The following is a 17,405-nucleotide window of genomic DNA, read 5'->3' on the forward strand; positions in this document are numbered from 1 at the left end:
TACATATAAAGCATTAAAGAGATGAAGGGTCTTTTTATTTTCTATTAAAATCTCTACTTCACCTTGGCTATAGATAGATAAAGTAGTGTCATTGCTAAGGTAAACCTTGCTATCACCATGTAGAAATGGTTTGAAGTTGATAAAATGATGTTTATCATATGTCAGGTCGTGGATGGCATTAATATCAATGATCCATTGTGTGTCTTTGGACATTCTAAGTATAGACAATTGCACCAAGTAGAAGACTTATGTGATGTAGACATGAATATAAAAAATACGAGGCAATTCTTCTACTTATTATTACTTCCAAGTTTCTTTATAGTTCTTGTTGTCATGATTTATTGTTGCTGAATTTGCAGCAACTCTTGTTTTATTTTTAAAACAATCAAAATCTCAATGTCCTATTTTCTTGCAATATAGAAAAGAAATTGTAGGTTTGTTGCAAGATTTTGAAAGCTTATAATCTTTTGGAGTAGATTTGTCAGGTTGTCATTTAGTCTTTTTTTTGCATCCAATAATGAAAACATGTGAATCAAAAAAAGACCCTTTCATGGCCATCTCTTCTTATTAAAGAATTGAAATAAGTTTAAGGAGTCTTACTATCCCTGTTGCACAAAGCTTTTGAATTACAATATTATACTAAGATAGCATAGACTTCATGAGAGTGAAGAGTTTTATTTGAAGAGAGATGATAACTCCTACAAAATTATATTATTGAAGCAGATTTCTGAAGTTGTGTATATGTTGAGTTACTAATTTTTTAAGTTTCATCTTTTGTGTGATAAATTCTTTTTATAGATAGACTTAAGTAATTATGTCACTGACAAAGTATATATTTTCAAAAACCAAACATGCTTCATTGGCTATCTTAGATACTCCAACATGAAGAAAAAAAAGATTTTCTATACAACCTCAAATTGCTACTAAAGCAATATGATCCTTCTTTTTTTAGGTAAAAATTTCAGTTTGATTGGTTAATGGTGAAGTTGATGTTGCATTCACTTCTTGAATTGGTGTTGGTTGTATTTCTTTTCTTAAAACTACATCCCACAAGTTTTTCACTTCAAACTTCATTAGAATTTTTTTCTTCCAAATAAAGTATCCTAAGCCATCAAACTTAGGCCATTTTTCCGTGGTAAGGCTACTTAAAGCCAAGTTTCTTTGAAAACAAAAGGAAGATTTATTGGTGCACCAACTTTCTATGTAAAATGTCTTTTACACATGCTCTATTTTTTATTTATGTTTTTAGTATTTTTTTATGTTTTTATTATAAAACGTTTTCAAAATGCTGCTCTCATATCATATTAGAAGTAAGTGAATTGAAAAATTTGGTAGATAAAAATAAAAAATATTATTATTGTTTAAATTGCATGTATATAAGTTTTATCCTATCAAAGAAAGAGCAACTAATTAGATCATGCCCCTTGTATAGGATACAATATTTGAATCAATATATTTTTTATGTTTGATTACTTGTGTGATTATTTCTAACATGGTAGAGATCTCTTGCACGCTATGTGATTGAAAGTCAAGTTGATTACTCTCAATTATGCATTTATCTTCAAGCTTCATATATTTGGAAACATAAGTTGTTAGAAAGTATTTTGTGAGAGTCACTTGTTCCTATTTGAAATATTTTATAAACTAAATTCTTTGAATTGCATCAATGGAGTCTTTTATAGGATTGAATTTTATATGTTGATGATTGACAAAGCATCCCTATCAGAAGGCTTTGAAAGCTACAAGATGGTATCTTAATGCTCTCAATTATTGATAAAGGCATGTGTAGGTGCTTCAATTATGGCTTATGCCTCAATATTTTCTTTGTAAAGAAGCTTGGCTGATTTGGTGACTTGTTTGAATATAGAAGCAAAGCCTTTTCATAGTTTCATGAGAGTCATTAAAATTTTATAAGGCCAAATAGGTCCATTTTAATATTCTATTTAATATTAGATAATTTAACATTTAATTTAAGCAATTATAATTTCAACATTTGAATCAAATAAGCATTATTACAAGTTTCAAAAAATTATTTGCATTTGGAAATTATTGAAATCAAAGAAGTTATTAAGAACCTGTTCATACTATAAAAACATACCAATCTAGTTATGGCTTAGCCATGGCCTTTCTTGAGACACCTTCCAATTTTGAGGTAGAGAGGATATCTTTGCAAAATATTGTCCTTAGATTTATTTCCATGTATGTGAAGTACCTTATTCCTAGAAGTATCATCGATGGTTTATTCAAGACTGCTATAGCCTCTTTAGAGCATATAAAGATTCTCTTTTAGATTAGGTTTTTTTTTGTTTAGAATAAGAAGTTTAATTTCATGAGTACTGGGATCTATTCAATTAAGGTTTCGAATAAATTATATGCTAATTAATGTTGTTACCATGTTTGAAGTTTCATGATCAAAGAATTGTAAAATGTTTGAAAATCTCTGATCAAGTTTTAGGCTTTATAAATCAAGCATAGATACTTTCAATCCATGGAAGTATTTTGATCTCTTTCTTACATTAAAAAAATAGAAGGCATACACAATTTATACAAGTTCATATCTTATCTATGCTTTTACTTTCCTCTTGTCAATTGAAATTAGAATTTATCCATAATTTGTTGCTTATTCTTAGATCTTAAGTTCTATTTATGTAGTAGGCGAATGATAGTTGGTCTTATATTATAGATTGATAATAAGGCTAGTTTTTAACTCTTCACTATTTGTTATTAACAAGAGATATGGTACCAATTTTTAAAAAAATATTCCTTATGTCGCACTTCACTTTGCCACATATTAGCAATACTACCATTGGATTATAGAAGGATATCCCATTGTACAAATTGGACCAATAATTGATCTTATTGTTAGTTCTTTGGCTAGTAAAACTATTATTATGTTCTCTTATCCATTGAATCTTACTTACATCCTCTTTATATATCAACTAAGATTAGAATAAAAGAATATCAAGTTCCAAGTGTGTGCTTCTTTAATTAGTTTCTTCTTCAATTACACTTGAAGAGTATGTATACCAAGCCATTGCATATGTTGTTGTCACCTTCATTCAAATAATTGAATATTGAATAGATTTTGAAAATATTTATTATATGAAGTTTTATCTGACTCTACCACATCATATCCTTACTATTTTGGATGGTTATAAACTTCACCATATGGAATAATATACTTTATAATAATACCATATATTTTATATGATAATAAGTGCTTTACTATGTATGTTAGTTGTTTGAGAGACATCTTGTCTTTTAGATATGTTCTTTCTATACCATACAAAGACATTGAAGATGTATGTTCTAGAGTCTTCCAAGAGGGTGGAAATTGAGGCTTGTATTAGAGAGTTTTATAAGTGTGACTAAACACAAACTTAGTTCTCATTTTTATTAATCTAACTATACTTATGGTAATTTTAGCATGACTTTCTTTTGCTATGTTTATATCCTTTGTAGTTAATTGTCTCTTTTCAACAATTTGTGGTGGATAAAAAATCTACATTTTTGCATACTAAGAAATTTTGGATATATATAGTTGTGACTTTTGGGATTGTATGCAGACCCTACAATATGGAGCATACTACCATATACAAGATTGAAATTTTTTATGTATGAAAAAATGAAAGGAAATTTACATGAAGAATCTCCATCATCTTTACTTGCTAAGCTCACTTGTGGAGTAATAGCTAGTGTTATAGGTCAAATTATGATATATTTTCTTGATATTGTCCAACATCAAATATAGGTGCAACCTAAGAATGCTTTGGTAGGTACTTAGTACAAAAGGACTCTTGATGGTCTCTTCAAAATTGCTCGTGAGTAAGAATGGAAGCAATTGTTTGTTCGGCTTCGCATTAATTATATGAAAGTGAATATATCTCTTCAACGATTTGTAATTGTTCATCAACTTCATGGTTTTTTTTCACTAGTATTAGATACTAAATTTCTTCTATTGACTTCACGTGATGCTGGGTTTGCATGTTTTTTTGCACTCTGCAAAATTCATGGCTTTGTCAATAGCAAGATTAATTTTGTTTTACTATTGACAAGACAAATGGGGCTTTTGTAGTTGATTCCTTCTGCAACAATTGGATTTGTGGCATATGACAACCTTAAGAGCATCCTTTGAGTTCTCCATTGTGAATAGAAGAATTGAATTATGATTTATCAAAAAGTTCTTTAGCATGTTAGATCTTTGAATAGAAATCATGAAGTATAAAACCATTGTACTGCAAACTACCACATTTTAAACTTGATGCATGATGGTTTGGATTTGATTAGATTTGAGTGTATAAGAAGACTACTGAGCCATAATAGTTGTAGCTAGAATGTGAAATTCTCTTTTGAGATTTGGTTGTTAATAAAGGTACAAATTTTAGACACTGAAAGGATAAAATGTGATTGCTTAATACTTGGAATTGAAAGTGAAGTGGTTGCACAATTGTTTAAGTAGAAACTATTAGAATGACAAACCTTCTATCACTGAGTGCAATTTGATTGTTGTTTCAAATATTCTTTTGAATGATTTAGTTTATAAAACCTACTATTATATATCTTATAAAAAATAAATCATTACATAACTTGGGTTGAAAGAATATTACACATATGAAATTGATTTTAGACTTTAAATGTTGTTTATGAATGTAAATTTACTGTATTGATAAACTCCACATGAAATTTTTTCAGTTTGCCATGCTACCTGATGGCAATACTTGGATATACATAGATAAAACGTATTTCACCTAAAGGTAATTGGCAAATATGCCAAAACATATAAATCTTCAAACATAACTTCAAACATGCTTTCTTACTATTATCATATTTGGAAGAATGGAAAAAAAATTGTCAATTATAGAAAAATATAGTAGAAGCATATTGATTCTTAGGTAGAGAAGCATCTATGTAACAAAAGCAAAGAAAATTGTACTCAAAGTAAGAATGGCCAAAACTATAGAAGCAACAAGCTTTTTTTTTATGTGTGCTTTTTAGAGCTATTAGATCTAATGTACGTTATCTTTGGTGGTGTAGTAATTGCTGTACTTATAAGCTTACATTACATTCATTATTGTGATGTCAACCACTATTGCAACAAGTGAATATTTAGATATCTTTCATTCTTCATTAGATCCATATACAAGTATATGAAAATTAAGATAAAATTCAGAGAGTCAATGTATGATAAGTAACACATATGCACAAATTTTAATGGGTACAAGGCAATAAGCAAATAACTCCATGCTTGTGAAATAGACAAGGACAGTAGAAATCATGCAATTTTTTTAGTTTGTAATATCTAAAAAAATTACACTTACACAATCATGTAGTAATTCATAATATTATTAGATATAAAAACAATGTCTAAAATTGTTAACTTTTGTGCAAGAACATTTACTGGCCACAACATTTACTGGCCATAACTAAAACAAAACAAAACAAAACAAAAAAAAAAAAAAAAAAAAAAAAAAAAAGCAAGCATGCAGCACTTTCCAAGCAATAGAATTACCTCTACTTGTTCCAATGAATAAATAAACAAATAAATAAATCAGCAAAATTTTCTCCAGTCATGAAACAGCATGAAACAAAATTTTCTCTTCACTCATGAAAGCACCTCACAATCCATCTGATGAATTCCTTATTACATATTTACTATTACATCTTTACAATAGATTTTGCACCATGTTGGTTTAATTAAAAAATTTATATAAATTGACTAATCTCAATATTACCCAGGAAAGGAAACAGAAGAAAGAGAGAAAGCCATCCACCCCAATTTCGAAGAAATGGAAACAAAGCAAATAATAAACGAACGAAGAGTGGTTTCTCTTTCCTCCTGCTTCTGCTTTTCCACCCTAACTTTGATTGCCTCTTCTGTCTGCGCACTGGCATCCTCCTGCTCCTATCATCTTCCAAATCATCCCACCCTCCCATGCTCACACTCTCTCCGGGTTTTCTACTCGGTTGACCTCCCCGTCTTGATATGATTCTGTTAATATTTGAAGTTGAATCTGAATATGTGAAAGATTCTGCGGTACCCTTGGTATTGGGTTCGCCAACAGCAGACTTTTTGTATCTGTAAGGTCGTGCATTATCACGTTCGCCACTCCAGCTTGAATATGCATCGTCCACTTCATCGGAGCCGGGTTCATCAGTTTCCGTTCTGCGCCTTCGCTTTGATGGAGATTCTGAAAGATCCAAGATTGCTTCCCAAACTTCACTCACAACTGGGCCAACGGCTCTCTGAACAGCAGGAACTGCAGCTAGACCTAGCAAAAGGATAAAAGGGTTGCCGAGTAACCATGGCAAGACTACAAAGGACACGGGTATTCCCCAGCGCAGAGAAGAGTACAGCTGGTCCTGCAAAAGTTGTGAGCCACGTTCAGACCTATACAGAAGCCACTAATGCGATTCGGATAATCCCAAGAAACACTCCCCTTCGAAATGCGTATTTTGTCAAAACAAAGAAGCCACTTAATAGCCCGAATACAGATTAGATCTCGCTAGCAAGACATAGGTGCTGCTGCTAGAACGTAGACAACAATTAGAGAAGCCCCACTTTTCGCACATGAACAGCGGATCAAGAACGGAGCTACACACTGATATCCAAGGGATACATCATCAAGTTCTTAGTGGCTAATCAATACTGATCAAGTGGCTTTACGTTACGTTAAGAACTTCTCCACAGTTTTCTTCAGACTTCTAAACAATACTCGAAAGAGTGAGATGGGATGTTGACAGGAGGCTGGCTTATCATTCATGTACATAAACAGTCTAGAACTGCACTTGCAATTACCTCCATGGCTACTGGTGTTTCATGTAATTAACAATTTCGGAAGGGAACCAAAATAGTCAGATTAAAAAAACAAGAATGACATTCTTGAGAAAGGAATTTTTAGGTGAATTTGCGACTTACAGATCTTACGCCAAAGCCATCATACTCCTCATCGTCATAATCCTCCTCCTCCTCCTCATCCGCCTCTTCATCATCATATCCGCCGTCACCTTTTGAGGATTTCCACCACGGCAGCTCCTCGTCTGGTTTATTCCGAGTCTCTTCCGATTTGTTCTCATCGGAGTTGAAAGTCCATCCCTTCTTAGGCGTCAGCCAGTCAGGCGTGGTGGTGGCTGGTGAAGATGCCTCTCGGCCACCAAAACGGTTTCGGTTTCTCCTGCGCACACTCTCCACATTTGAATCCCAAGGATTGATTCCTCCTACTCCATCGCTTTCTCCATCATCGTCAGGCCAGGAGCTCTGACTTCTTTCCTGTCTGGTCGTACTCTTTGGTCCCCCTGATACTCGTACGATGCGACTAACATTTAGCCTCTCCCTCGAAAACCATCTCCAATTCACGGGCCTTGTTCCTAGAGAATGCACGTAATATAACTTACACAAGCTCATGGAATCAGAACGGGCAGACCACACTGGAGCTTCCGATGTCTTCCTCAACTGCCGCCACCAACTATTCACCAATTACACATGATCTAAAGCCGAACTCTACCACCGGGAACCCGATCCAAGGACACGGCTCTGCGTGTCGAAATCAAGCATTCGTCAAATCGCCACCAACGAAAACCGAATCCTCTTAATGTATCGTCACAAACCCTAGGCCACGCCCTTCAAATCATCCCTGTCGACCCCGACGACAACCTTCCAAAGAACAAACTTCTGGAACCGAATCGCAATCTCCGAGCTTCGTAGAAAAGTCACAAAATCCAGTCTTCCTGATGCACAGGCATAAGAGCAGAGTTTGTAACACTTGGTTGTAGAGTTTCCCTCACAAAGCTCTTCAAATATATATCAGAATTCACATCGACAAACCCAATTGCGAAGCTCTGGTTGTTGGTTTATAAAATAGGGTTACGATACTCTTCGCAGAATATTGCTTTCCAAACCCACCTAACAAACGAAAGGACATTCATGATACCATTTTCCAGTGTTCACGTCTCCTTGACAGAAATTCTTCCAAGAACCCGAATAGCAACACAAAGACCCACCTGAGAATTGCGCAGCTCGCAGAGAGGATAGCACGATACCAGCCCAGTATGTCAAAGCAATTCACGAGCGATTTAACTGGTGAAACACCGAGGAGAGGATCACATGCCCTAGACCTGGTGGCACCTTGGTCCCATCGACCTGTCTTCAATCCCAATCCCGAGTATCGGCTCTGCACCACAAAATCCTATGCCAAGGAATCAAAAGCGAATCCCACCCTAGTGTCTTGTCTGGAACCCTTAGTGCACAAGAGAAGAAGGTCGTGCCACTTTGACTATTTCCATCGCAGTTCTCATCCATTCTATTACATTATAAAATCGTATTTCCGCTTTTATAAAGCCGATGATAATATTCAGGTGTGTATTTTAAATGTGAATTACAGAGTCAAACCCTTTTTAAGTTGAAAAACATAGCAGCTAATTCCGCGAACGAAAGCTGTGAGAGTAGTACCCATATACATACGTACACGTATGTGGCGGTAGTGAAAGGCTCGATGGAGGCCGCATGTTCCAGTGGATTGACGTTGGAGGTCTACATTTGATCGCCACGCCCAATTCCAGCGCCTCGGATCGCATTTACAGCTGCACGAAGGGCATCGCAAGCGTGTGGGTCGATATCCATCACTGGAATTGCTGCATAGGAACATTGTTCATTAGACTGCTTAGAGAATTGCCACTCATACTCGACGTCGGCAATAGCAGGGTATCAGAATCTCCTTCACGTAAGGTGCAGTGCTCGGTGAATCAGAATCTGTGATTTCTGTAGGGAAGAAGGGGCATCGTGTTGGTTGTGGAGTTCGAGGAATTTTTGCGCTGGGAATTTGCTACTGGTACAATTAGCTTATCTTGTCCGTGCTTTGTGAATACTAATTTTAGGTGCTCTCTGGCAGCGAGAGTTCAAAGTTAGTGCTCTTAGTTCCTCACCATGTCTCAATCTTCTTCGTGAGAGGAATGTTTAATAGAGTTTCAAGGAATAGAGATCACGTGTTGTGGTCACCATGTATGAGGAGACCTCTTGATTTGATCACGGTTGCTTTGAAACCGTTCCGTTTTCTAGAAAGGTCATCACAGATTTCGTGATGTGTATCAATTGTCAAGTTTTCAATTTGTTACTGAAACGTGTACTGCATTCCAAGTTTTTTTTTTTTTTCTTTTTTGTGTTTTATTGCGTAATTGCTCCTGGCCTGAGGGGAGGGTGGGTTTCTGTTGCACAACACTTCACCAGAGTTTATAACCACGTCCTCCTCAGTGTATTGTTATTCGTTGTCTCATTGAAAGGCATGGGACCTGAAGTTTGATTCCTGCTTCTGGGCGGCATGGGCGTGTTGGTAATTCCATTTCGCTTCATCTATCGGTTCTTATTAAGAAAAGAAAAACGTGCGAAATTACTATTACAGTATCAATGTTTAGTGGCACAAATATTTAGTATGCAATCTCTCTATCTCTAGTGTGAAGTTTTCACAATAGAAGTTTGTGCACAAGAGAATTACTCTTCGAACTCTGAAGCTACCGTGACACTACGCAGTTGTAGAATGCGCATTTGCTTCGAAATTCGCTTCACAAGTTACTGTACTTTCCGACATTCAATGATCAAATGTCCGTTCTGATTTGCAACTGATGTGCAGCTCGAATCAGCCCGTTTGCTTGCGGAGAATGCTGCGGAGGCGTTTGGCAAGGCAGACGGAGAGCCATCGAAGTGTCCACGATGCAAGGGGTCAGGTTTGCATATGGAACCATCTACGAAGAATAGCCATTCAACTTCAACAAACTCTAACAATCCCTGCTGGTTTTGTGAAGGGTGCGCACTCATCTCTCTTTACACATCTGCTGTTTTCTAGTCTTATTTTCATCTCCTTCTTGAATTGAGACGCTCCCATTCGTCTTAGCCAAAACTTGAAAATATGATCTTCCTGTTCTGTACTTGAAATAAGTCGATAGTGCGTGTCGCTCATTGGTATTCTTTGGGGAGCGTGCAACTTTTTCACAACCATTACCACTGCTTGTCAGGATGGGAGTAATGGCAGTTGCCAGTACCGATGGCTACATGCTGGGAAGATCCAATTCTCTTCTAAACACAGGTCGCTTCGAAAAGCATCTCGGAATGCCTGTCAGCTTCCACCTGTACAGTGGGAAGTTTCCAGAGGCGAAAACCAAACTCGTATCGTACAAACCTTCGAAACACATTCTTCAAGAGCTACAAGAGCCTCTGTCCACCCCAGCTCTTCATCGTGACCTTCCCAGGAATGCTGCATCGAGTAGTTCGAGCTTCTCGGAAACCCAAACTTCTGATTCCGCCGAATTCAACGAATTCTCATCTTGGACGTTTATGAGTCTGAAACACTTAGGGGAGCAACATCGTCACAACTTCCACGCTAGATTGAGTGCACCGTTTGCCAATTCAAAGGCTGCCGCGGTCACAAGACCGTCACTATCTGTGAAACCTACCGCAGCAGTACCTGGCGATTCTTCCGCGCTCATGCTGCAGATTAGTAGCAAAACGCAGAGGAGAGGAAGCGACCCAAAGACCAAGAACTTTCAAATTCTATCAAAAGACGCCCTCGACTCTGAGTCCCTCCAGAAGAATGACTTTCCTAGCAGGAGAGCTTCGAGAAGGTTGAGAGAAAACGCATGGGATACAAGTCTACGGAAACCCACATTGCCCCCTCACTCGGACTTAGATAGCGGCGCTGGTTCCATACTTCGAGAAGGAAAAGGTGGAGAAGATGCGAAATGTACCACCAGGTGGTCCAGGCATTCAAGGTTGCAAAGGAAGCCAAGGAATCGTGTAAGGGAGGAGGTAGAAAAGGAGATAGTGGTCAGAACTTTAAGAGCTCAACATTCGCTTGCAACTAGAAAGTTGCTGACACCACCTGCATCTTCAGATCCTCTACTAGGTGAAAAATGCTTCAATCTCATCTTTTCTACCTTAAATTCACAGCATTAGAACTGAGAGGCTGTGATAAGAAAATCTCAACTCATCAGCTGCCTACCGAAACATTATCCCAACCCTTCAACTCTGCCTTCTGATATGACGTATATCAATGAGAAGGATAGGTTTTGTTTTACCATGTTAGGTTATCGAGTGAAACCCTAATCTGCTTCAGTTGCATGTCTCAACGCAGATACCCTCTTGAATGATCAGAATGCAGACTTGATTGAGCAGCAAGGCAAGAAGACCAATGCTCGCATACGCTGGCCACTCGTGTCGAGCAGTACAGCAGATCTTTCGTTGATAAACAAGCTTGTTTACAAGAAGGCGAAGGATGTCATGACATGCAAAAGCAGCTCAACAACAAAGATCTAACAAAATGGTGCATTGCACAAACAGCCTAACTGCACTTTTAGGTTCAGTGCCAAACATGCCAGGTCGCGGTATTGTCTGCAAAGTTTCTACAGTTCCAATTGTAACGTATCACCACAACATTCCTGTGTAAACCGCGTTTGTGCTGAATACCTTGAAACTAAGTAGTGTACAAAAGTGCAGGGAATTGAGATCTGGACCTTCACATTGCCAAATAACTTTCTGCAGGCTTATGATATGGGTTACTTTGAATAGCCTGTGGTGTGTTTGTGCTTCTGCATGTGATCTGTATTTTCTCTGTGATAATAAAGCATGTGAGGAATATTTGTTTTTCGAAGATCCAAGATACTAAATGATGACTTAGTTGTATATTCTTTGACACTTAGGAGATTTAAGTTTTTCGGCTCACACTTCTAAATAAATCGTGTTTTAATTTTATAAAGTCAACTTTATTTAGACTACGTTTTTTAGTCCTTCCAAGAACTTAATCTTCCAATATCTCTTAATGAACACATTCCAAGATTTATGATTTCAATTAAGATTTCAATTAAGATTAAATTATGACTTGATTAAAATTTATTTAGGATTTATTTAAGTTTTCTATTTTTATTAATTTTAAAAGATATTTTTATTATTTCTTTAAAATTTTCTATTTATAATATTTTTAAAAGATAATTTTTATTTCTTTAAGATTTATTTTTATATTTTTTTAGGATTTCTTTATTACATTTCTTTGAGATTAATTTAGAAATTATTTATGTTTTTTTGTAAATTCTTTTAAATTTTTTTTAGATTGGTTAAAATTTGATTTATTCACATATATGAAATGGTCCAAATCTACATTAATCCAACTTGTCACCAAGGCAATTAGTCTTGATATTGCAATGAAATAACCTACCTTGTTGTCAATATAGAATTGAAGTTGCTCTTTGCGATAGGTATCGGCGTTGGTCTTTTTTTGTTCTTGAGTTTCTTTTAGTTGTGCCTTCATTATTGTATGTAGTTTAAATAAATAATTTGTCAAATATTTTGCGGCAAGATCATCAACTTTTGAGAAATCAAAAGTATTAAGTTATAGATGATAATCATAATTAGCAAAAAAAAAAAAATGTTTGTTGCATAGAAAAATATATTATATTATTATAAGAAACTTTACTAATGAAAAAAGAGTTGTTCAATCATCTTGTTGGTAGTTGATAATACACCTCAAATATTGCTCAAAAACTTGATTTATGCACTTTGTTTGTCTATTGAAATGAAGATTAAAAGCCAAAGATAGATTTATATCTATCATTAGAAGCTTAAAAAGAATTCTCTAAAATCTTAATACAAAATAAGTCATTCTATTTAATATAATATCCTTTAGTAATCCATTTTAGCAATACATACTATCAATGAAAAGCTTAGTTGTTTCTTTACTTGCAATAGATTTTATATATAGTACAAAATATTCCATCTTGGTGAAACAATCTATTATCACAAAAATAGAATCATAAATACCTAAAATTGAAAGATATACACTAAGATCCATAGAAATAGAAGAATATGATTTTTTAAAAATAAGTAATTGTTGAAGAAGCTTATAAGGTTGTTGATGATGAATTTTTTATCTTGAATAAATGTCATATGAATGTACAAAGTCTTTAATTGCCTTCCACATTTGAAGCCACAAAAAATCTCTATGCATTAGCTCTAAAGTCTTGTTGTATCCAAAATATTTGACTACTAGAAAGTTGTGATGAGATTGTAGAACACACAATTGTATTTTGCCTTTTGGAATATATAATTGACCTTCAAAATAGAATAGATTATTCTTGAACTCAAACTTAGAAGTATCATGAGACTTAAAAGAATTATTCTTAACATCATAAATAAGAATTTTATACTTGGACAACTTATCTACATGGATGTGAATTTTTGAAAAATGTGCACAATAAAATTATATAATATGATACTAGCAATTATTATAAAATATCAAAAATAATAATTTCATGCTTAAAATTTAATTTATAGTGATTATCCAAAATATCAAATCTAATTATGTAATTAAATTGTAATATGCTTCACAATTTTATCAAGTCTAATTGGCAGGGAATGGTATGCATAATATGGATGTTGTGGTTATTAATTTTCTTATGGTTGCTAATGACGTCATGGTAAAAATATAAGTTATCCACGATTTCTTGTTGGGTTATGGTTGATCCTATCTATGTAATCTACAGTGCACAATCTTGACAACAAAACAAGTTTAATTGATTTAAATCATTTATCTTCTCTCCTACTAGCAACTAAGGCATGCAGGTAGAAAATTTAGTGATAACCAACTCTGCCTTCTCTTCTGATAACATGTACAAGCAAGCTAAAAATTTATGAATTTACTTACAAAAATTATTTGAATATCAATTGGAAGTATACAATTGTTTGGGAGGTGCCACCAAGTTACCCAAAGATTTCAGAATAAATAACAGGAACACCAATTCATAATTTTTACTAAGAAAATTCACAAGAAATAGAAAATCAACATAAACATTGCCAGTATACGAATGCTTGCTGTTGTTTGTTCCAACCACAAGTTCACAAAAGTATCAACATTCAAGTGCGCATAAAAAGAGAAATCTGCTCAAGTCAATGAGAAGTGTGCATCAATACGCACACAATTTGAGGATAGAACTAAAACTACACATTTGATTCTCATCATGGAGATAACAGCGGCACTCACACAAGGACAACATAACATCGTTCTTCTCAACAAACTAACCGAACAGTGTGATAACAATCATCTACAGAGAGGACAAAGGATAAAGAATACACTCATTAATTATGTAAGTATAGAAGTTTGATATCATTTCTCGGAAGGATCGATATTCAAATGGGCTAGTCTAAAGGGGGAAACCACGAGATGGAGGTAACCGTGCGGCTTTGCGAATCGGCCTTGCCTCCAAATGGGCTCCAGGTTGTAGCAATAGAATCAACACATGATGCTGCTGCTACAACAAAAATGGTGATGGTGCGGCAGTTTTAGTGAGATCTAATATACATGCTGGTATGGACAGTAGTCGGTGGGCCTAGCGCAGTCTCGCCATCCGGGCCGACTGGCGGTGCATAAGCGTGGCGATCGCTGGATTTTCCGATATAACGATGCCGTAACCATCTGCGAGATTGTATTTCAGAGACTTAGGGACGAAATGCCAGACCATCGCGCCCGCGGCTGGGCCCCCGCTTCTCGCCGACGCATACACCGCGTTGAACATGTCCGCCATGTCGTTGTATCGATTGCTGGGGTTGTAGCCTGGGGTCCTGTCCGACTTCCCGTACTCAGCGAACAATACAGGCTTGTTTAGTTTGTACTTCGCGTCGCTGATGTGGGTCCTAATCCACAACGCCATGAACGCCCTCCTATCATACTCGCTGCGGTTGGGCAACCTGCATTCAATCGATTGCGCATGTGTAAGTTCGGTAATCGACTAGTTTCGTGACTCTCGGATTCCGCATAGGGACGTTCTGAGAGGGTCAGTGCATCGCCGCAAATGTTTGTGCGGTCAATGCTAGAGAAACAACTACTGCAAACGACAAGACACTATCGGAGGAATTTCATGTGGGGAGTAATTCTGCATGATTACCAGCTGTCGGGGTATGAATGCACGGTGGCGAAATCGATCCCGGGGATTAGATTGTTGCGAACATAGTCGGTTCCAAATTGAGAAGCATAATTAGATGGGTGGCCGGGATTGGCTTTCTGTGAATAGATCGAATCCGGAGCCACCTGCGAGCTGTAGAACCCTTCCAGTCCGACCTCCAGCATGTGATTCCTATCAAGGGACTTGACGAATCTAGCCATTTCCTGAATCCATCTCTGCAGCACAGGGAATCCCAATCCACCGCTTTAGGGGCGTTGGCACTCGTGACTGGCAATATACTCAAGCATGGGAAGAAAAGAGGCAGAACATGCATATGTGAAGTACAGATTCCCACCTGCAAGACATTCCCACTCTTGTCCGATTCACAACGGGGCTCGTTCATCAGCTCCCAAGCAAAAATGGCAGGCTCGTTGCGGTAGGCCACTCGCGTGTACGTGTTAACCCTCGTAATAACTTTCTGTTATCACCAATATCGCAAGTATTAGAGATGGGATCGACCGATGCGGATCGGTTCATGAAATGCACCTGACTGACCAATGACTGTAAATGTGCACTTGATAGTTGTCAACCGCAATCAGCATAGACCACACATTTGTAAAAAGATGTGCAACCGTACCCTGATGTGATTCCTATACCACTGCCGGATGGTGCCATCAGTGTAGAAATCGTCTTCTTTAGCGTTCCATTTCCCTGCATAGCGTTGCGCCCATGTGGCATACTGTTTCCTGCCACCGTAGTCGGCATAGTTGTTCACGAAACTCAGAATCAGCCGAATCCCGACCTTCTTGGCCTCGGCCACCGCATAGTCTAGACCCTGTGAAGAAGAGAGCAGTATTAACCAGTTAGGATTTGTATGCACTGGGTAAGAACTCGGGATGCAGCGAAATAAGAAAGCTGGAAATGTGTTATTATGCAGCAAGTACCTGGAATACAGCTTCTGTGTAGACGCCGGGCCGCGTTTGGAGGTTGTAGTTAGCGTCACCATCGGCAAAAGCCCAGATGCGAACGACGGTAACACCAAGGCCAGCAGATTCCCTTAGGATTTCCGTCACCAGACGCCTTCCTTCAGGGTACGAACCTAAAGTCATTAGGTAGTACATATTAGCGCCATTCACAAATAGCCTTTTTCCATTCAACACGAACTGCTGGCCTCTCGCCTGAACGAACCGGCCTCTCCACACCGGAGTCGGCTGGATAGGGTGATTGGAAGCCAATGTTATTCGATCTGATCCTGGATCAATGTAATCACTGTTCGACTCTGTGTCGAGAATGTCGTTTCCACTTTCCTCAGAGGCCGTGTAGTATTGCGACGCGAACGAGTCGAAATCCCGGTCATCTGAGTCATCAACCGTAAAATCATTTGTAGACGCTCCTGCGTTAGCGCAGGTCCAGGTCGACGCGACGATGATAATCAACCCGAGCAGAAGTGCGAGGTCCACAGGCCGTGTGTCAGATTTTCTCATGGCTGAAGTCATTCTGACTTAGATTTGAGAGTGCAAAACCACGTAGAAAAAGCACGAAAGGCGTAGAAAGCCCAGCTCAGATCATTTACCCCGTCGCCCTACCTGCTTGATGCTTCGTTCCTGATAACAGCAACCCCAGAAGACATCGAGATGTTTCTGTGCAGATATGCACAAGTGCACCAATCCTAACACCGAAGCATGATAATGCTTCAAACTATACTGTCACAGATGACTGTGGATGATACACGAAGGAACGACACTGCAAACTATCCGAAGAGCTGAATGCGTATAAGCGATTTAAGGTACACAGGCAGGACACTGGCATGCGTCATGAACATATTATATTGAGCTGGTTTCCTACGCCACACATCGACTGATCGAGGACTTCTGAGTGAACGAGGAAGAACATGTGAATTATATAAAGTTCCTGGAAATAGCACGAGCGACTGACGTGGAGCGGAAGAATTGCTTTGAAAATGTACAGGCTTATTCAGTAATAAATTTACATTCTTTGTGTTCGGCGTTTTCTTAGCATCCCTCGGAGGCGAGGAGTCCACGGCACAATCCAAGGACCATACTGCTCCCGTTAAAGGTACCAGCCCCTCCAGTTCCAGATCGTTCCTAAGTTAGAGATTAACAAATTAAATTTGAGTGCTTTTTTAGTTTTCGGTGGCAATCACGAATTTTCATCAGAACGGTGCCAAGTGTAAAGCCAAATGGATACCGTTTAAATTATACAACCCAAGCGATCAGCCAGGTAATTGGCTCTGTGATCAGTAGAATCCTTGTTCGTCCTCTTATTTCAGCCGCATATTCTTTTTGTTTAGGTGAACACAAGCCCGCCAAAATTGCCAAGGGTCGTCTTTGAACTTGCTCGTCGACCTCAAAACAAAATAAAAATATACAATTACATTTCTTGAGCTATTCAAGCTGAGGGACTCAGAAGACCTCTCTAGCTGGGGGGAATTTTATTCAGTTTTTCTCAGAACCAAACCAGTTTTCAACCAA

General features: G+C 37.5%; 3 protein-coding genes across 9 annotated transcripts; 1 reads left to right on the forward strand and 2 right to left on the reverse strand.

Annotated features, from left to right (window-relative positions):
* Window positions 1–5,625: 5,625 nt before the first annotated feature.
* LOC112281417 (uncharacterized) lies at window positions 5,626–8,201 on the reverse strand. The gene is made up of 3 exons (XM_024517911.3): window positions 7,999–8,201; window positions 6,917–7,725; window positions 5,626–6,360 (listed from the first exon to the last, which is right to left on the reverse strand). The coding sequence occupies exons 2-3, from the start codon at window positions 7,400–7,402 to the stop codon at window positions 5,704–5,706; spliced, it is 1,143 nt and encodes a 380-aa protein (XP_024373679.1). The 5' UTR covers window positions 7,403–7,725; window positions 7,999–8,201; the 3' UTR covers window positions 5,626–5,703.
* A 148-nt stretch (window positions 8,202–8,349) lies between these two features.
* LOC112281418 (uncharacterized) lies at window positions 8,350–11,633 on the forward strand. 7 transcript variants are annotated; one of them, XM_090250097.1, is made up of 5 exons: window positions 8,350–8,825; window positions 9,245–9,323; window positions 9,621–9,793; window positions 10,003–10,889; window positions 11,118–11,633. In XM_090250097.1, exons 2-5 carry the CDS (start codon window positions 9,312–9,314, stop codon window positions 11,297–11,299), a joined length of 1,254 nt encoding a protein of 417 aa, XP_090106223.1. In that variant the 5' UTR covers window positions 8,350–8,825; window positions 9,245–9,311; the 3' UTR covers window positions 11,300–11,633. The 7 variants fall into 7 exon arrangements, with proteins under 7 accessions (XP_090106223.1, XP_024373681.1, XP_090106226.1 ...); XM_090250100.1 differs by having other exon boundaries at window positions 8,572–8,722; window positions 9,221–9,323; XM_090250096.1 differs by having other exon boundaries at window positions 8,573–8,825; window positions 9,221–9,323.
* A 2,462-nt stretch (window positions 11,634–14,095) lies between these two features.
* On the reverse strand, window positions 14,096–16,773 carry LOC112281069 (mannan endo-1,4-beta-mannosidase 5). The gene is made up of 5 exons (XM_024517236.3): window positions 15,858–16,773; window positions 15,551–15,748; window positions 15,269–15,391; window positions 14,917–15,149; window positions 14,096–14,719 (listed from the first exon to the last, which is right to left on the reverse strand). Exons 1-5 carry the CDS (start codon window positions 16,407–16,409, stop codon window positions 14,362–14,364), a joined length of 1,464 nt encoding a protein of 487 aa, XP_024373004.1. The 5' UTR covers window positions 16,410–16,773; the 3' UTR covers window positions 14,096–14,361.
* Window positions 16,774–17,405: the final 632 nt, after the last annotated feature.

Source organism: Physcomitrium patens, chromosome 4, assembly GCF_059467195.1.
Source record: "Physcomitrium patens ecotype Gransden chromosome 4, ASM5946719v1, whole genome shotgun sequence".
Taxonomy (NCBI): Eukaryota; Viridiplantae; Streptophyta; class Bryopsida; order Funariales; family Funariaceae; genus Physcomitrium; species Physcomitrium patens.

What these genes read in the sequence shown, in the direction of transcription:
- LOC112281417 (XM_024517911.3), bottom strand. Translation starts at nt 7,402, where the DNA reads ATGAGCTTGTGTAAGTTATATTACGTGCATTCTCTAGGAACAAGGCCC. An exon ending in ATGGCTTTGGCGTAAGATCT is followed by an intron (nt 6,361 to 6,916) that starts GTAAGTCGCAAA and finishes CAACTTTTGCAG; the next exon opens with GACCAGCTGTACTCTTCTCT.
- LOC112281418 (XM_024517913.3), top strand. Translation starts at nt 8,501, where the DNA reads ATGTTCCAGTGGATTGACGTTGGAGGTCTACATTTGATCGCCACGCCC. An exon ending in CAGAATCTCCTTCACGTAAG is followed by an intron (nt 8,723 to 9,620) that starts GTGCAGTGCTCG and finishes ACTGATGTGCAG; the next exon opens with CTCGAATCAGCCCGTTTGCT. An exon ending in CCCTGCTGGTTTTGTGAAGG is followed by an intron (nt 9,794 to 10,002) that starts GTGCGCACTCAT and finishes ACTGCTTGTCAG; the next exon opens with GATGGGAGTAATGGCAGTTG.
- LOC112281069 (XM_024517236.3), bottom strand. Translation starts at nt 16,409, where the DNA reads ATGACTTCAGCCATGAGAAAATCTGACACACGGCCTGTGGACCTCGCA. An exon ending in ACACAGAAGCTGTATTCCAG is followed by an intron (nt 15,749 to 15,857) that starts GTACTTGCTGCA and finishes TCTTCTTCACAG; the next exon opens with GGTCTAGACTATGCGGTGGC. An exon ending in CATTCATACCCCGACAGCTG is followed by an intron (nt 14,720 to 14,916) that starts GTAATCATGCAG and finishes GATTGAATGCAG; the next exon opens with GTTGCCCAACCGCAGCGAGT.